This window comes from Gouania willdenowi, chromosome 1, assembly GCF_900634775.1.
Source record: "Gouania willdenowi chromosome 1, fGouWil2.1, whole genome shotgun sequence".
NCBI classification, from domain to species: domain Eukaryota; kingdom Metazoa; phylum Chordata; class Actinopteri; order Blenniiformes; family Gobiesocidae; genus Gouania; species Gouania willdenowi.
In genome coordinates, this window is record NC_041044.1 from 29,009,670 (window position 1) to 29,028,772 (window position 19,103).

The window sequence follows — 19,103 nt, forward strand, 5'->3', positions numbered from 1 at the left end:
TAGAGTTTATTAATGATGCTTCTTTACCGTTACTGTGTGCGATTAAGGTTAACGACTAAAATACAAGAAAAAGGTGAATTTAAGTGAAGCATTCTTGAAACAAATAAAAAATATGAACATTTGCTGATGGCAAAACAGTTTATCAGTGATACATCAAAGAATAATTTCCATATCCTTTGAAATTATTGTCCTGTTATGCTCTCCCTAATGATGTGAATATTTCAACATTCTTCTAACAGCATAAAACAAACCCCAGAAGTCCACAAATGATTATAATGATTCATCCACTTTCACACAAAACTTAATACATAAGTACGTGCAAATAATGCCCTGCTCAATTATTATTGGTTTGCAGTTTCACAGTATTTACTCCAGATGACTCTAAGAAGACAACGCTCTTTACATACTGTAGTCACGTTTAAACACACACATCTGAAGAGCTCCCATTCAAACATGTATTCAAGCAATGTGGAGTTCATTGTCTGGCAAATATGCAATTCAACCTTATGTTGGAACCAATTCCCTTCCCATTCTGTACCGTTTCATCAATTAAGAACAGAATCTCTGACCATTGATCGAGATGAATCTGAAAAGCAGTCGTCCATGTTTCCATTCGACAAAGTTTCACCGTCATCTGAAAAAGGCAAAAAAAAACAAAACAACGGTTTAACACAAAAAACAAAACAAAATAAAGCTAAGGTCTTGAATGTATTCCTTACATTGCCTGTCGACCTCTTGAATAGTTGAGAGGCTTCTATGGAAGGCAAGACAAGGCAAATTTATTGTATTGCATGTGCTTTACATGATCAAAATGTGCGACAGAAAGTAAAAACATCCAATCAACAACATGACCACATGACAACAAAAAGCCCTTAAAAGGCAGATAAATGAAATGATGAAATGCATGGTTTGAATGAAATCCTGCTCCTGATTGAAAAATGCAGTTCACGATGATAAAGTCATTAGATTCAAGTATGTTGGAGCAGGGAGACATCTTAAACATGATAAAAAAAAACGTCCCTTTAGAACCAGATTTGGTACTTTAGCTGGAAATAATTGTGCACCCAATCAAACGTGTGGTGTTGGGAAACATGTTGGACCCCTCATTACACTTTACCTTTGGCGTCCGTTCATTTGTTTCTCAGGGCCTAATGGAAAAAACAAAAGAAACATTAAAGGTGCAGTCTGCAACTCTTATAAAAGTGACTTTTTGTCATATTTGCTAAAGCTGTCACTATGTAAGGACAGCTTTACATTAAACTAGTAGTTTGTGTGAAAGAAACAGACTCATTGAGTCCCCTCTGCTGCTTCTGCAGCCTTTGGCAGATTGCCAGAAAGCACCACAACCGAGCAAAAAGAACCGATCAGAGTCAAGTTGTCTGACAGCTGTTGCTCACAAGCCCCGCCCCTTTCCCAGGGCTGCAGCACCATCTTTTTTACAGTGTATGGTCTGGAGAAGTAGAAGATGGAATTGGTGACTTTTCTGCTTGAAAGGTAATTACTGCTGCTTGATTTACATTATGTTTGATTTGTAATTGTTACACTAGAACTCTGTGGTGCACATGTTGTTCATGTGTGTGCAGCAGCCTCTGTGTGGCTGCTGTAAGTGACACTGTGTGGTTGCTGCTGCTGTTGCTGAGGTGTGTGCACATAGAGAGAAGCGCTGCAGTAATACGCTTTTTAACACAGCATGTTATATTACTGTGATGTTGCTGTCTGGCAAATGTTAGCTTGTTAGCTTCTCTGAGGGAGGGAGTTTGAAGGCAGAGCAAGAGAACAGCACCTTTAAGTCAATGAAAAAAAATGAATGAAAAAAAAATGAAAAAATGAAAAAAAAAAAAATAAGATAAATCTGAGAAACAACTGAAAGCAGATTTTAGTTTGCCTTTTAGTACATTTACATAATTCCAACATTTGCAGACTTTTTACCTTTTCAGCCCTGTGTATTTTAATGCCCTTTTTTCTCTTTACTGTCAGCATGTGAAACAATATAGGCAGATATTGTGTTTCCACATTATGTGATACCAGTCTGAATGCCATCACTCAAGCTGCTCTCTATGTAACTCAAACCCGAGACTTCGCCAACTATGGATTTCTGAGAAAAATGGACACTTGGTGCTTGAAAGGTATTTATGGTGGAGGGCATGGTTATGCTGTCAAGGGAGCCTCCCTAAATGTTTTAGGGAGTTTCAAATTTTTGTGAATAAATCAATCGTTACCCAAAATAAAAATACTGCCCATGCTCACTAAAGTGTGCCCCAAGAAGTGTATGACACATGATATTATTCAATACAGGGTGGAACATAGCATGCATGCTTAAGTTACCTTTTAAATGAAGAACAGGAAATTCATATCTAACAAGGTGAGATGATGGCTGCCTTCCTGCAAAATAACAAGATATTTGTATTTCTTCCAAAACTCAAAGCATTGTTAGTGGTCAGCTATGTGTGTGTCTTACTGTTCGGGTAAAGGCCCTTGTAGACTTGTCTGACCACAATAATAAGAATAATCAGCAGCACCACAAGGAGGAGAATCAGCCAGACAATCCTGAATAAACACTGCCACTCATCTGATGAATGATTAACACATAAAACAGCAACAACAAAACACTGTCAACAATACTGTGGGTTTTTCATCTTCGAGATGTTTGATCAGAAATGCTGTTTGAGGTCCAAATTCACCAGAATAAGAACTTTAGCTAAAGTTACTGCAGACCAGTCACAGTACCAACAAAGGTTTGCATTATCATATGATGTAGAGCAGATAATCTAATGACAGGACAGATTGTTATTCAAATTCTCCTTTATTGCAATCATTGCTGTTGTTGTTTTCCTTTTTTATTTATTTTTTTGTCAAGTCACTTGCATGTAATTGTAAGACCTTGGGTTCTTATCTAACAAGGTTCTTTTTGATCCTAGAATTGGAGTAAGAAACAAGAGAATTACTGATCAAGTTTGACAGCTTTTAATAAAGACCTTGATGAACACAGAAAACCAAACTCCACAACGTTTATGCTGTAGGTGGGACGTGGGCAAATACTGTAGGTAAGTTCTCTGAATATGAGTCTGATGACCAACTCCTAATAAGGAGAGATGCGTCTCCCTTCCTTTGTCTCTCTGCTACTGACTGTGGTTAGTTGCTAACTTAAGACATGACCTCTGCATAACCTCTGTTCTTAATGTAGAGGCTTAGAGACAACTTCTGCATTTGTTTAAAGATTAGAGACAAGTTTACTTCAAATTTAGATGGTTTATTATTAATAATAATAATAATAATAATACATTTATTTTATATGGTGCTTTTTGGTTTGGTCTGAGCAGAGCTTTGTAGAAAGTCCTATTTAAGGCGACCATGGCTCAGTGGTAAAGTGGGTTGTCCAGTAACCGAAGGGTTGGGGGTTCAAATCCCACTCTAACTGAGTCATTGTCGTTGTGTCCTTGGGCAAGGCTCTTTACCCACATTGCCTCTATCAGTCTGTGGCTACATTGTAGCTTACCACCACCGGAGTGACTGGTGTGAATGGATAATGGTTTCTGTAATGCACTCCAAGCCATTATTATTATTTTTTAACACCTCTGAGCAGACAGAGAAAGGGAGGACGTTAACCTATACTCTGACCTCAATGCCCTGTACTTTGGAGACAAACAGCCCTGTTCTGTCCCGAGCTTGATGTTTACCTTTAAGTTTGATGTTAACCTTAACCAACAAAATTATCAGCATATTCCACCTGTGTTTACAGCAGAAAAAGTACAAGGTAAGTGATTTCAGAAGCCTTAAAGGCAGGGTAGGTCATATTCAAAAACTATCACGATTTTGAAAGTAGCATTATAAACGGGCTGTAATAATTTCAGGGGATTAATGATTTTTAAATGTAATTATGTGTAGATAAGTTACATGATGTTGCTGAGGATTATACCCTGTATGTTAGGCCACTATTTCTCCTGAAACAGTAAAGAAACAGTGAAGTCCTGTAAAGTATGATAGATTGTGTTGTACAGAGAGATTCACAGCCACAGAGTTGACGTTGAAGTGAGTAAAAGAATTGAAGGAAGTTATTGAAGGAAAATATGACACTGCTGTGGGCCGAGAGGGACCAGTTTAGGATGAAATGAAAACAGAGTGGACATTTTCCCTCCTTCCCCATTGTCTAATATCTCATCTCCTCCCAGTGAGTGAAGAAGCCCTGTTCCTTCATCATGACACCAACCTTTATGAGTCCGTTTCCATGGCAGCTTCTCCATTGGCGTCAAAATGGTATGATTGGTGAGCCCAAGCAGACAGCAGCTTTGATTGGCTGATTTATGGGTGGGAAGCAGCGTAGGACAGCAGAAGAAAGCTTCTCTCTGTCCTTTGTCATCAGCATCCGCTGCATCCTCTTCCTCAGGTGGGTGGAGATGCAGAAAGCTGTGGTAACTGTGACTGTAAAGAGTGAGATTCAGGGTCTCTGACTCGTTGAGTAGAAGCTCCACTGATAGTTCCAGATATGACTTCAGAGCTGTGGGTGGACACAAAGATCAACAATAGATGAGAAGCCTTATGTAGGTGAGCTAAAGGGAAGCAGAGCTGACAGTGTGGTATGTAGGGCAGGGTTACCAGGTTGTAAAGTTTCCAGTTAGTGACCAAAGTGAAAACATAGGTTATAATATTATAGCTGCTGCGGTATTATGAATGGTAAAGGCTAGGCCATTTTCACAAACATTAGGTCATTCTGAGCAACAATCAAAAAAGTGTAGGAAGGTGGAATTTTATATCAGTTGAGCCTTTCTGGAGACAATGCTCTATCTCACTGAGCTAGTTGGCAAATGAAAATGTCACATGTAGCTTCACTAAGTGACAAAGCCAATCACCTGAGTGCAAGGCAGCAGCTGCTAGCGTTTAAAAGCTGATTTCAAACGGATGACAAAAATGAAGTAATCAAGTAAAAAATCCAAAACATGTTGCATCTAGACAGCATGTAGATGTTAGTCATTTGTTTTTAACAATGATTTATTTGGTTCCATAAGTGAAAACAAAAAAAACATGTCATTTTTACATTGACTCAATTGTTTGCATGAAATGCTATTAAAAAAAAAAAAAGGTTTTTGAGATAAAGTTCTGATACCTTTCAAATTTTGTGAAACATTTTGATGCATATTTGGTTCAAGTTTTGATGAAACAAAAATTTGTGTGGATGGTTTGTGTAGGACAGTCTGAAGATGTGTTGCAGTTTGGTGTCAATTAAGCAAAAAAATATGGGAAGAGATATGTTTAATAAGCTTTACAGTTAAAAAAAAAAAGATTTCATAATTTACAATAGATTTACATGTACAAAAGTTTCTTTAGTATAAGCCTTTTCACACTCTGGAACTACGCATGCACGACCTGGGGGGTCATAGGTCGAAAGGGATATAAACGTTAACAAGCTCATTCGCTCTGTTGATATTTCCAACTTAACATCATTTGTGATTTTATTCCAGAGATCTTTAGTGTTTTAATAGTGTTTAAATGATTAATATTACATATATTTGAACAAGAGGAGGGACCAAAGTTTTTCGCTGCAGCCACTTTTGGCCGATCCGAGCACTTGGGATGGGAGCAGCTCAGCAGCAGTATGGGAGCGAGGCAGTCCCCTCGCTTCCACACAGATTACACCTGGTGCATGAAAACACCGACTACCTGGGTCTCCAGTGGACGGAATAGGGACTCTACTCGGAAATGATGCACATATCTCAGCACTTTTGTAAAATCGATGAGAGAAGCAGTATTAAAGCAACAAATCTCCTCTGTATCCACGTTCCTCCTCCCAAGCTTTTAACTTATGATTGTTGTTGGTTTTTTTTCTGTATTTAACTTAATTATTGTTAGTTTCTTTTTTGGATTTGTGTAATTGTTTTGACAACTGTAAAATGTCTTTTGAGTTTATGAAAAGTGCTTATAAATAAAATGTATTATTATTATTATTATTATTATTATTATTATTATTATTATTATTATTATAATAATAATAATAATGGGACAAGCGAGATTTCGGAGTGTGAAAAGGAAAGCATGAGTTCTCACTTTGAAAAGGTAAATTTACCAGGTACACCATTCACTAACCTATGATTATTTTTAAGCATTTATTTTAATTCCATTTACAAATTTGAAGGAAGTGCACAAGATGCACACTAAACAGGCCGATAAGTGAAACATCACTGATTAGCTGATTGGTCACTGTTTAAAAATAACTGAATTTTCAGCTTTTGTACAGCATTAGCTTTAGCGGCTAACTCGGCATTTCTGCCTTGGAGACCGACATTTCCGCGAAAAATTTCTTTCAAGGAATCAATGGTAAATATAATGTAAATCTCTGTCAGCCAAGGCCAGTTTATCCCTCGACCATTGAACTCGCGCGAAAACTGAACGAGAGCGAGATTTCCGAGAGTGTGAAAAGGCTTATTGGAGCTAGATTTTTTTGAATGGCGCAAATCTGTAGCACATATAGTTGATTTGTAGGGAATTTTAAAATTTGGAACTTTAGAGTCTTGCTGTAGCATCATCTTTTGGACTGTTGGTCTGTTTCTGCAGTTAATCTGACCTGAAACTGGATCATTGTGCAAAATTTGGTGATTTTTTTTGCATGCCGAGTATGATTTCAAGAAGAAGAAGACGAATACTGCGCAGCCCCTATACTGTGTCAGTATGTGAAATCTCTCTGATAATGAGTGATCTAAAAGGAAAAGCTGAGACAAAGAAGGTTATAATGACCTACCTATGTTCAATGATGAGTGGTTTTCACCATTTAGGTCTCCATTCTTGTCTGTTTCACATCTGAACCAGTTCATTGCAAGGTAAACCTCGCCCTGTGTGTGATCTAACACGGAATCTAATTCGTCTATATTGTCCTGTAAACAATCCTGCTTCCACTGAAGATGATTTGAAGATTGAGAAGATACAAACATATCTTCTGTTGTCTTTCCAGCACTTGTAGACGTTCCATTTTTGTCCCTCTTTGCCCATTTTCCTTCTCCACGTGTTTGGTGGGGAAAGCACAGAAGGTTCAGCCTTGAAACTGAAAGGGACAAATTGAAGGAATAATAAAATATTCAAGTGACTTTTATGCAGATATAGTCAGAAATCAGAGCAAGAGCTTAAAATGGAAACTGCTGCCTTTAGTTGTTTTTTTAGAACCAAATCTGACAGACAGGAGAATACAAAAAAAGGATATGCTAAAGGAGAAAAACAGAGGGCAAACACAACACAGCCGGCATGTGCAGGTATAAAAGCAAGTTGTTGTGAAAAGCATCCGTTTGAGGCTATAAAGTATGAAGACCATTTTATGGCAGCTGTCAGTCAGGGATGTGAGGGAGGTTTAGTTGGGTGTGATTTTTTAAAAAGTCCCTGACAGACAGAGTGAGTCTGATGCAGCAGGAACAAACAAGATGTGGCACAAAAACAAAAACCTCTTCAATACAAAGTAAGCAAATCGTTCATTAACTTGAGCCCATGCTACATTTTTTAGATGCTGGTCTGACAGGTGCGGGAACAGAGACAAACACTTTTAGATGACTCACCTCTGCATTGGCTGAAGAACTCTGGGAGGCAGATGATGAAGGCAATGATCAGGAGAAGCAGAAGTTTAGTACCAGCTGCTTTAGTCATGGTGGTACCGTGCCACCAGTCACACAGTCAGAAACCTTTTCGCTGGCATCGACAAAGGCATGCTTTGTGATCAGCAAGTTTATTCTCTCTTTCATTCCTTCTTTGTTTTAGTCTTACATTCCCATCCATCCCCTGCCTCTGACAATCAGGATGGTCTTCGTCATATTTTTTTTTTTTTAGAAAGCCATTATCTTACCTGATGTTGTGTGACCAGACAACACGACTTGCACCATGTGCACAGCATGAGCCGACTTTACTTCCTCCTTCACTTCCTGTAACTTTCTCAGAAATGTTGTGACATGGTGGGGTGCAGTCACAAAGAGGTTCTCAGCTGAATGGAAGTAGTAACATTGTGTGAAGATCAACGTGAGAGATGAATAATGCGACATCTTTCTCTACAGACGAGATCCACACACTTTACTGGACCTCATAGATGATGATGGACTGTGAATATGTTCACTGTAAGTATAGATGGACTTGGTTAGTGTAAGAGAAAGTTTAAGATATTAATTTTTCTACAACTTTCCAAAGCTAAAAGATGATCTGTCTTTTCTGACAGTAACCCATTTGTTGTTGTTGTTGTTGTTGTTTTCCCTCAAATTTAAAATGGATGGATGGATGAACATAATGTGTAACCCCAGACTCATTCAACAGTAAAGGGTGCAGACATCAGCAACAAGGTCACACGGAACTAAACACTGTTTCTCTCGCGTATCAGTTGGTTGGTGTGTCCTCCATATGAGTTCAGCATCTACCAGCCCTACATTACCCACTTCCATATCTTTATCTATTCAGAAAAGGCATTTATCCTCTTTCTCTCTCTGACTTGGTATCTGTTGGGTCCGTAGTGTATCTTGTGCGTTCTAGTTGGGCTCCTGGGAGCCACTTATCTTGGCAGGCTGGAGTAGGAAACACACACGCTCGCACCAACAAACACGATGACGAGTGTGGCAGGCAGGTGAAGCCTTATCTGCACTCCACAGGAGCTGACTCACTCAGTGCCCAGTCCACTGCGTGTAGAGAGAGTATCAGCTGCCAATACTTTGAAACCCTATGTTGTCCTGAATCTTGTCAAGTCTGCTAAACAACTAATTACTACAGCACTATCATAGATACTCCTAACATATTACACACTTTACAGTAGGAGCTTGTTATTATTGGTACATTTACAGAGTGTGTTGAACTGATACACAGATAAGATAGAATCAGTGTGGTTCACTCATCCATCCATCCATTCAGGGCTAACACAAAGATTCACACAAGCACACACTCATTGGCTCGATTCGCATTCGGGGAACATGCAAAAACTGGTGTAAGTGGATTCAAACTCTTAGTTTAGTTCTTGTTCATTCAGAAAGCTTGACAACCTGGATTCAAACCAACAGCCTTTTATAAGTGAGGCACTACGATTAACCACCACAGCGTCACCAGATCAATACTCCAAAAAACATCACTTTGATAACTGAGAAAAACCTAATTTTTGTGGCCCTTTTAATCAACCTTATTTGAGCAAATACTTGAGAGAGCTTGTCTTGGACTTTCCTTTCAACCAAGGACTCATGGTTACTGTAAAAACCATCCTAAAGTAAAACTGTGGTGTTTAAACCATTTGGAGGTGAGATCAATGACACACACACACACAAAAACACACTTATAAACCGAAGCTATTTGTGTTGCAGGAACACACGATGGATGGATGGATGGATGGATGGATGGATGGATATTTTCTGCTTGATCAACTCTAATATTTCAGTCGATCAGTGACCTTACCATTCCTCCACTGCAGGTACAGACATTTTAAATGGACATGAAATTGAAGCTCCTTATGTAAATGTTCTTATTTATCGACTGCACAAAACAAGCGAATCACTGTTTTTATTGATCGACTCAGAAGTTTCAGGATCTTAATGAACTCAGCAGTGTTCAGCGATGACTGTCAGTGTTGTGCTGAGTGCCGGTTTGGCTCCTGTTTACACAGTTTTAGTGGAATAAGCGATAAACCAAGTGATTTGCTTAATGTTACAGTCATAAAATGGCAAATTGTTCATAAAAACCTTTGTCATGGATAGAGGTGAGAAGGAAAAGCTGGATCACAAATAAAACCAAACTTAATAATTCTTAAATTAATTCTTTATTCATTGATTAAAACTCTATAAAGACATATGTGCATTTTCATTTTTCACCCAGGCATGATTACGGTCCAACCTGGAGATTCATGAAAATGTTTAAAATGACCCTGTCTTAAACCATAATAATATATGTTTAATGATTCCCAAAAGTGACACATCTGGCCCAGTTCTGGACAAAATCACATAGAGAAACAAAGGGGAGAAAAAACGCTATTTTATGAAAGGTATTATTGTTCTTGCAAGGCTGTAGTGCCACCTGAGGAGAATAATTCAAGAGATCCAATACATGGAATATTGAAGCCCCATGCATTAGTGCAAAATCCGATGGGGAGATTTGAGAGACTGAATAGAACATCATAATATAATCAGGGGTTTAGGCACAAGAGAAGACATTTAGGAAGTACGCTCTGCAGGCTCAGCACAAATTATGCTCATATTCCAGACGTTATTTGATTCATCACTGGGCTCTGGGAAGCATACTGCTATTTTGGAATAGGCATGATAATGTCCTTGGACAAGTAAAGACAAGAAAACTGCTGCTAGAGATCGTTTCAATGGTCAAATGCCGAGTTTCATAATGTGCTCAGGGAAAAAATGAAATTTATGAGTCATGGATGTTGCTATTCTTTCATTTTCAGATCAAAAACTGTTTTGGACGACACAGAGAGTCATTGGTCAACAGAGGAAAAGCTATTGTGTGCGAGGAGGTAATGCTTTCTACTACATTTCTGTTCTCCTTGTAATTCTTCACAGTTCGGAGCCAATGGAGTCTATCATTAAAGTGTACCAGTAATATCCCATAGCTCTCACAGCTCACATTGGAAGCTAATGAGACAGAAAACCACATCAAATCCCATTTTTACCCTTAATTTTTCCTAATAACTGGGAAAGTTTTACTCTCTGCCTCCGAATAACCATAAGGTATCTCTTGAGAAAGCCAGTTTCTCCTCCTCCTGTCAACTCTCCAGTCCTATAAGTGTTGTAGCTCTGCGGGGGTGCAGTGTCAATCTCCAGGCCAGCTAATTACATTGAACATGAAATCTCTAAACAGCTACAAGATAAAGTAATATCTGTGATCTCCAGAGCAGTTCACAGTGACTTTGATCACCTCATTAAATTTTCATCCAGATGGGGCGAGAATTGTGGTCATAGGGCAAATACGAGGGGATATAAACATTTTATGAACTTGAAACGGTTTATTTTAAACAAAACTAGTTTTCCTGCATAGAAACACGTGCTGTCATTTCAATTAGTAACACCAAGTTGGCTAATGAAGTTTAAATTATGCTTTTTACCAGCGCAATGACCTCCCATTATTCACTTTATTACAGCTATCTATGAGTTTTTAATGATGGTTGTAGCAGTGCCCATCCATCCATCCATCTTGTTATCAATACTATAATTACAAAAATTATCTCATTTCCAGACTCTGTGTGACATTATAGGAGGTTTTTATTTTTTATATTTAATTATGAGGATGTTTATGAGCCAGATAAGAGAGGAATACATTTACACTAAAAAACAAACACATTTTCTGTTCTGATATGCATTTCTGAAATGAGAATTTGTGAGTTGAAGAAATACGTCCAATACAAGGGGAGGAAGCTTCATTTAGATTATACCTGTTTTATCCGTTCAACCCAATTCATCATTTTGACCTCATAATCAACTTACTGGACCTTTTAATAACCTGGTTAATGGAGTTTTTTATCCTTCAAAGATAAATCTTGAATCCAGGGTGTCAAGTGAGTAAAATAAAAACATTGCAGACATAATTCAACTGTGTTCTTAAATCCTACATCACTGTGCTGATCCTATTTTACAAAGTGCCAAATGTACCAAATGTAGTGTGGTATAGGCACAGATGTCATTTACTGAGATTGGCTGTGTGCGTGTGCTGACCTAATCATTAGTTATTGTGAGGTGCTTTCTTATGTAATGGTAGTCTGACATAAGGTCAAATTGGGGGGAAACACATTTGTGTTTTGGAGCTGCCAAGTAATGGTTTAAGCCAGAGATGTGGCGGCCACATGTGATTGTCTGATTCAACTTTATCAACATTCACATCCGTATTCAGAATAATGACTAATCTGAGCATTATTACAGGAAAGAACAAAGTGTTTGTGTGTTTTTGTTGTTGTTTTGTATTTTCTGGTAACTTTTGTGTCCATTTAAATATATTTTTCTCACCTTTTCTGTATTTTTATGGTCATTTTAATGTGTTTCTGTAGTCTTTTTTGCGTGTTCTTGTTGTCGTTTGGTATGCTCTGACATTCCGTGTATTTTTGTTGTTTTGTGTTTTTACGGTCACTTTTGTATATTTTTCTAAAATTTTGTATACTTAAAAAAAAAAATTGTTTAGTTGTTATTTTGTATGTTTTTGGAGTCATTTTGGGCATTTACTTTAGGGCCCATACCAGTTGCCCGTGTCTGGTTTAAGCACTTCATGTTAATACAAATAAATTCTGAGGACGCAGTGGTCCTGTAAACCAGTGTTTCTCAAATGAGGGTACGTATACCCCTAGGGGTACGCGGTGGCACTACATGGGGTACTTGAAAGAGAGAGTGAAAAAATAATGAATAAAGTTTATAATGCATATTCTTAGTCAAAAATGCTAATCATAATAATGATGAGGGAAATGATCTTGATTAGAACATGAACTGAGAATAGTAAGTAAAAATTATAAAAACTATGGAGATAAATCTTTTCATGATGCATCATATCTTCAACATATTAAAATAAACAACGAAACGGACATTACAACTATCGAAGTGAAGACATACCAGACTAGTCATGTTCTTGGATTGCTGGATATGTTTTCCTACATCATATTGTTCGTATCCTCCTTAAGCTATAATAGCTTTACCACAGCTAACGGGGATCTTAATAAAACAAACTGCTACATTAGCTAGCTAGCTAGCTGAACCTACAGGTGACCCAAGGCTAATAAGATAGCAGCTATTAACACTGCTAAGTGGTAACAAAGCCTGTCAATATAGATTGGGAGACTTGTATGTTTCAGGAGGATGTCGACTGAAAATATTGATAATAATATAGTAATATGATAGTTGCTAATAATTGTATACCCCAGTCGACGGCGTCGTTGTCACCCCCCCACTAGGTACATTAATGTATAGTTATGTCAAGGCACTATAACATCTTTCAATACCTTATTTAATCAAAATCAAGCATTATTGTATTTTTGCTGAACATACACATCAGTGCAGACAAGATGAGATGACACACATTCTACACATACACGCATGCTGACACACATCCCTGAGACGTTTTTATAGTTTTATGTCAATTGTAGACATCGCTCCAGTTGTGTTTTTGGGAATGGAAAGAACACGACTCATCCAGCCAAACTCTTGGGGTACCTGGTGTCTGACTTGCACAAGCCATGAGCACACTGCTTCACCACTATGCCTGCTCTGAGCGTGTTGGACCTTGTTTACTTAGTAACATTACTCAGACATATGATTGGACAATGACTGTTTGTGGACAGGGTTTTGCGAAAGGTCAATTACGCTCTGTAGGGGTTTTTCTCATACTATTCTGAGCAAAATGCTCTAAACAACCTTATGAACTAAATAAGTTTCTAACCATTAAAAAAGGACATAGAGCCTGTTTTCTCCTTTAGTTATGTTTCATAGCAAATTCAATGTAAAACACACAATGTAAAAGAAATTACAGTAAATAACTTAATGATGTTAAATAACTAATGATCATGTTAAATGTATATTAGTGTATGTGTTGTATCAAATGTATATACAAATGTTTGGTTTTGTTGGCGATATCAGTTGCTGTGCATCTCATTTTTGGATTTCGAATTAAAGTATATGAAACACTTGGTCCCTGACAAATAATCTAAATGAAATAATGTATTCTCATTTCCAGGTTGAAGTACAGCAGTACACAGCAGCCTGGCATATGGAGAGATCGCTATCAACCCTGAACGTACTCTGTATAGCAATTATCAGCTAAAAGCCAGAGACTTCCCTAAGGTAATGACTGAAATAAAAGAGAACAGGAGAGCTGAAATACAACACAGCATAACATTACTCCCCTGGAAATATAAATAAACAACCACTAGCAAACAACTTTGCCATTAAAATTAATGGAATGTGAGTGGTGTGAGAACAAGTTGATTCTGCTGACTAAAAATGGCCTAAAAGTCAGTTAATGCATTTCTACTTTATAAATCTATACTCTTTAAAGCAGAAGATTTAAGTGGAGCTAATGGTGTCCTCATTACCTGTGTAAGGACCGGGTGGAAGATTTTCTGAAACACTACACATGTACAGTTTTTAATGGCGTATGAGAATGAGCCAGTTTTCCTATCAAAAACAGAGCAGAATGTTTGGGGGGAGGAAGAGGGTATGGTGATTTAGTGCTGAGTAAGCAGCCCAGCATCCTCTGGCTCTCTAGGGATAAAGCCACTGTGAAGCTTTATGACTTTCTATGGAGAAATTATGACTTTTCATCAAGAGATGATCATTATGAGTAAAACCTTTAAAGGTGATTGAGGGTTACATGTTTTGATGCCTTGTTTCGTCAGCCTGTACTTCATTGTCCTACAATGTTCTTAGGTTTTATTTAAGCTCTGAATATGTACTCAAAAGTATTTTTATTTTCTTCTCTGAAAGAATAAGAGAAAATCTGCTCCTGATCTCTTAGTTTGAATTTCAAAGTAAAGTCAAATCATATCACTTTTGAGATGTGCCCATTGGGAAGAGGAGATTGCATTATCAAAACTGAATTTTGAAAGTAGCACAGCCTCTACAGTGAGCTGAATGCATGGTGAATTTATTGGAAGTACTGTATATGTGCTGCGTCTTGTTACATTTCACCTTCTCTCTTTTCTCTTTGCTCTCCTCTGTTGTAACCTTTCTGGTGAGAAAACGCGATGTCGATAAAAAGCATTTTAACATGAGAAAAAAATCAATGCGCTTCGATTGCACCTTTTTTTTCCAGTCGTGCCTTTCGAACAAATAAGTGGTTCTGCTCCAGCACACAGCCCGTTAGAAGTGTAAATATGGTGCATTAAATTTGGACAAAAATAAACAGGCTTCCTGATGTGTTGCTTTGAACTGTTTAGATTTTATAAGACTTTAAAGGGCAAGATTCATACCACCTATTTTAATTGTAAATATAAAAGCAGGCACGCAGGCTGTGTTGTAATAAAAAAAATAGAGATAATAACAATACATCATAAAAGCAATGTAAACACTTACAGGCACATTTAAAGTAAAGGGCCACTAAAGAATTGACTGTAGGTATTGATTAAACTACTTGATCCCCTTTCGTTTTCCTTGCAAACTATTTAAACTCTTTTTACCCAGCCAATTTTTCCATAACAGCCAAAATTCACTCACAGTTTACAACGATACAATCCAAGTGCCATGATTAGATTACAGATCACTGTCCCTTTGCAGTCCAGTAATCATAATAAAACTACTAATAGGGAACGTAAAAGGTTTCAGTCATTTCTTTCTCTGTGATGTATGTAATTATGCAACGTGTGAAGGACATTTTGTTTGCTTGCCTTATCGTATCCAAATAAGTCCTTTTTTTTGTAGTGCTGTGTTTTTATTTCAGACCATATTGTGTGCTGTTGTAAAAGTTCATAAATATTATATTGAGTTTTTATGGTGGGAACGTTAAGGCCATATTTATTTTAATGTTCCCCCATCTTGTAGTTTCAAACAATAATTCAAACCAGAATGAGTGATTAACTTGATCATTGACGCAATATGTTTCTATTTTGTCTGTAAGAGGAAAATCAGCTGTTTTGAAGGAGAATATGTCTACAGGTATATTTGGGAAATATTATTATTAAATTATTTTATCAGTGAAATTAAATTAATTTTGTAAGGGGTGATTATAATCATCCATTGGACAGTGTTATTATTATTATTATTATTATTATTATTATTAATAATAATAATAATAATCATCATCATATTAATATTAATATGATTATTAATAATCATATTAATATTAACAATAATAATAATAATAATTGATTAGAGTAGAGTAGCTTTATTGATCCAACAGTGGGGAAATTTACTCTAATTACATTTCAGATAAAGTGCAAGAAAAAAAGACAACGGACGGCAACACACAGAATACCCAAAAGACACCCGAAAAATAGTGCAATGAAGGAGATAAAATCAACAATACATTAACATTTTATCTCTCATGTCCAGATTGATGCATACTCCTATTTAGACTATGTGCCAGCCTCTTCTATGTTCATTTTAATTCAGAGATTCAGTTTTAACCTAAACTACACTTTTACAACTAGTTGTAAAAATGTTTTTGCTTTACGGGGGACATGTGTATCATTAACTTTTATTAGCAATGTAAAAAGTTGGAACTTAGGGTTTGATTTTTGTAAAATAGGATAGAATTCTTACAGTGATCGTCGTCACATTTGATACCTAGAGTCCTTTTTTAAATTAATGAGTCATGAGTTGACCTATAAAACTAAACAAGGGAAGTCCCACTGGTTATTAATGTGTAATGGTTGTACAATGAAAATAGTCAGTGTGCTGACTCCTCTTTAATTCATCTGTTTCAGTCTTTTCTTCCTTGATTTATAAAACAAAGATGCATCATTTTTAGTAATTAATCCAGGATTGATCAATTGTATGACTGGCTGACCAAGTACTTTCAGACTGTGGCGTACATGCTGTAATCACTTTAGCATTAGTGCATTCATTTAAATGCTAACCACAATTGTCAGTCCCATTTATCGTTCACTGAGAGGCTTTTTTATCCCCTCTTTGCTTTCATATTTCTGTTTTTCTCTCCTTCCATCTCCATCCTCTCTGTGTGTTTGTGCTGTGTCATAGATTTATGGATTGACGACTTGTGGGGGTAAGGTGACCTTCCAAGTTCTGAGCAGTCCAAGATCTTGCAGCACAGAGATTAGTGTCTTATTTATCTCATACCAAGAGGAAAACATAAGCAAAAAATATATGCTGAGGTTAATTCTTAGATAGATAAAATGTTTCTCATAATTTGTCAAAATAAAGATTAAACTTCATTACGAGATATAAAACTGTACCCTTAAACTACAAGAAAATGTCTTCAGTTGTTTTGATTCCTTGTAAAAAGTGTAAGCTTGTTTTTGTAACGTAAACACTAACATAATTGTGTTTTGTGTCTAAATGGTGTGATTAGGACACACACTCACTTAAAAGGTCCATAAATCCACATTTTGATGGTGATTGTCATTTTCATAGTCAGATTCCCAGAGACTGAGTTGGATGCATTAGAAAGATATCGAGCTCTAAATGCTTCATTGTGCATTACTCTTTGCTAACACATTAACAGTTGAGTTTTATGTTGCAATAAAATGTCTTTATGGTCTCAAGAGAGAGACTAAATCTATATAAACAGTTCAATATATTGGGAGAAACACTGACTGATTTTCTGGGCATAAGACAAACATTGAAACCAAACAAATGGCTGAAAAAGTTTAGAAGGGATATATTTGGTTATTTTATTCAAATATACACAGGATGCTTTAAGAAATCTTCATAGTGGGGGAATTTAATCGATTGGTGTTGACATGTTGACATGAAAATCAAATCAAACTTTATTTATATAGCACATTTCATGCACGAGGCAACACAACGTGCTTTACAGTCAAAAACAAGTCATCTCAACGATGACTGGAAAATAAAAAATACAATATACAATTTCAGAATAAAAGCTCAACATGTACATAAAAATGATCCACATAAAGTAGATCACATGACACAAACAAACACACACTGAAAGCAGGCTTCGACATCAAACCGTAAAATGTTCCAAAAAGTAAAGTTTTCAATTTGCTTTTAAAAATGTTTAATGTAGGAGCTCTTCTCAGATCTGCAGGCAGGGCATTCCATTTACTAGGGGCGTAAAAACAGAAAGCAGCCTCTCCAGCTTTGGAATGTATACGTGGAACTGTTAAAAGGTCACTACCTGTAGACCTTAGAGTTCTATCTATATAACTTATGCCATTCAGTGCCTTGTAAAAGTAAAAGTAAACTGTAAAAGTAACAAAAAGGGAACCGAAGGCACTAAATTGTGATGTTTTTATCTTAATAAACTTTGTGGGTTGTTTGCTTGCTGCAGTGCTCTGTACGATATCTATGAAACATGGAGAGCAGATCCTCATTTATACACCTTGGGAAACAAAAGTCGACTTGTGATGTGATTCAACAGAAGAGTTCAGCTTCACTCTTGTTAGTCTAAAATGTAATACTGTACTGGTTTTGATGTGTGTCAGAATACAGTGTGCAGCACAGCTTATAGTATAATATACCTTTTACAGTGTCAGGTGCAGATTTTTTTTCTCCAAATATCTCAGCACTGTCGTTTCCATTTGCATGCACACTGTCAGCAGGATAATACACCAGGCCACAAAGCAAAGAAGATGGCATTTGAAGTGTTGAATTGGTATTTGAAATCCCCAGATATCAATCTGTCCGTGTATCTGTATCTGCAGGCGGGTGATTACAACCTACATTAATTTTAGGAAATTATTACTAACCTGATGAAGCAGCAGATCATTCAGCATTTAAACTAGAAAATACAGTAATGATAGTCATAATAACATGGTTGATCATGTGTGGCATTTCATTCACAAAATGTCAAAATGACAAAAAAAACAAAAAAACTTGATTGCAGTAAAAATGAATGAATCGCATGCTAAAAATTACAAACTGGAACCCTTTCATCAGCATACGTTTCCCACAGGAGGCTCGTTTTGATTGACATGGTCATCAATGAATGTTCCTGTGTAAAAGTATATTCATGAATCCATACATTTGGGTATGGATCCACCTCTTTTTGCATAATTTCTTGGGTTTTGCTTTTTGGCCTCAAGGAGGAAGTACTGGGTGTGACATGGTGGGGGCTGGTCTGGTGTTTGGATTTAGTAGTTTTAAAGCGTGGACTCTCACATCGATTGATTGCTTGGAGTTTTGTACTTTGTTAATGGCACAAGTCTCAAAAGTGGTGAGTTTTTGATTGATATTTTGTAAATCTTACAATAAGAGATGGTAAACAAATCGGAACAAATCAAATTTGTCATAAGCTATAATTAACAACTTGGTTATTTCAAGTATTTCCCTGTAAATATTTGAAGGTTTTAAGATCTTGCACGTCTGCGAATGATTTGTCTCAGAAGTGAAAGGCTGTCAATGCTGCACATCAGAATTAATCACTGCTGTGTCTTTACTTGTGATGCGCTCGCTCTCATTTTAATGGAAGAGATGGGCTGTGAATGGCTTATAGCTCTAAGGCAGAATAAATTATTAAGCACTGCTTTTTATTTGCCTATAAAACCTCTC

At 36.9% G+C, this 19,103-nt stretch overlaps 2 protein-coding genes across 6 annotated transcripts in view; one reads left to right on the plus strand and one right to left on the minus strand.

Moving 5' to 3' along the window:
- Positions 1 to 42: 42 nt before the first annotated feature.
- Positions 43 to 7,878, minus strand: LOC114464665 (uncharacterized). Of its 3 annotated transcripts, XM_028449099.1 has the most exons (9): positions 7,817 to 7,878; positions 7,533 to 7,553; positions 6,731 to 7,030; positions 4,208 to 4,495; positions 2,459 to 2,569; positions 2,326 to 2,382; positions 1,118 to 1,148; positions 720 to 754; positions 43 to 634 (listed from the first exon to the last, which is right to left on the minus strand). In XM_028449099.1, exons 1-9 carry the CDS (start codon positions 7,851 to 7,853, stop codon positions 546 to 548), a joined length of 969 nt encoding a protein of 322 aa, XP_028304900.1. In that variant the 5' UTR covers positions 7,854 to 7,878; the 3' UTR covers positions 43 to 545. The 3 variants fall into 3 exon arrangements, with proteins under 3 accessions (XP_028304900.1, XP_028304891.1, XP_028304909.1); XM_028449090.1 differs by having other exon boundaries at positions 7,533 to 7,878; XM_028449108.1 differs by lacking the exons at positions 2,326 to 2,382; positions 2,459 to 2,569 and having other exon boundaries at positions 7,533 to 7,878.
- A 46-nt stretch (positions 7,879 to 7,924) lies between these two features.
- klhl5 (kelch-like family member 5) overlaps positions 7,925 to 19,103 on the plus strand; it is a 53,720-nt gene continuing 42,541 nt past the window's right edge. The window contains exons 1-4 of one of the 3 annotated variants that reach the window (XM_028449060.1): positions 7,925 to 8,081; positions 9,300 to 9,406; positions 10,388 to 10,456; positions 13,651 to 13,757. The gene's annotated coding sequence lies outside the window, so the exon portion shown is untranslated. Of the gene's footprint in view, positions 8,082 to 9,299; positions 9,407 to 10,387; positions 10,457 to 13,650; positions 13,758 to 18,720; positions 18,769 to 19,103 lie in introns of those variants that run through there. The other 2 variants (XM_028449070.1, XM_028449078.1) reach the window with 2 other exon arrangements.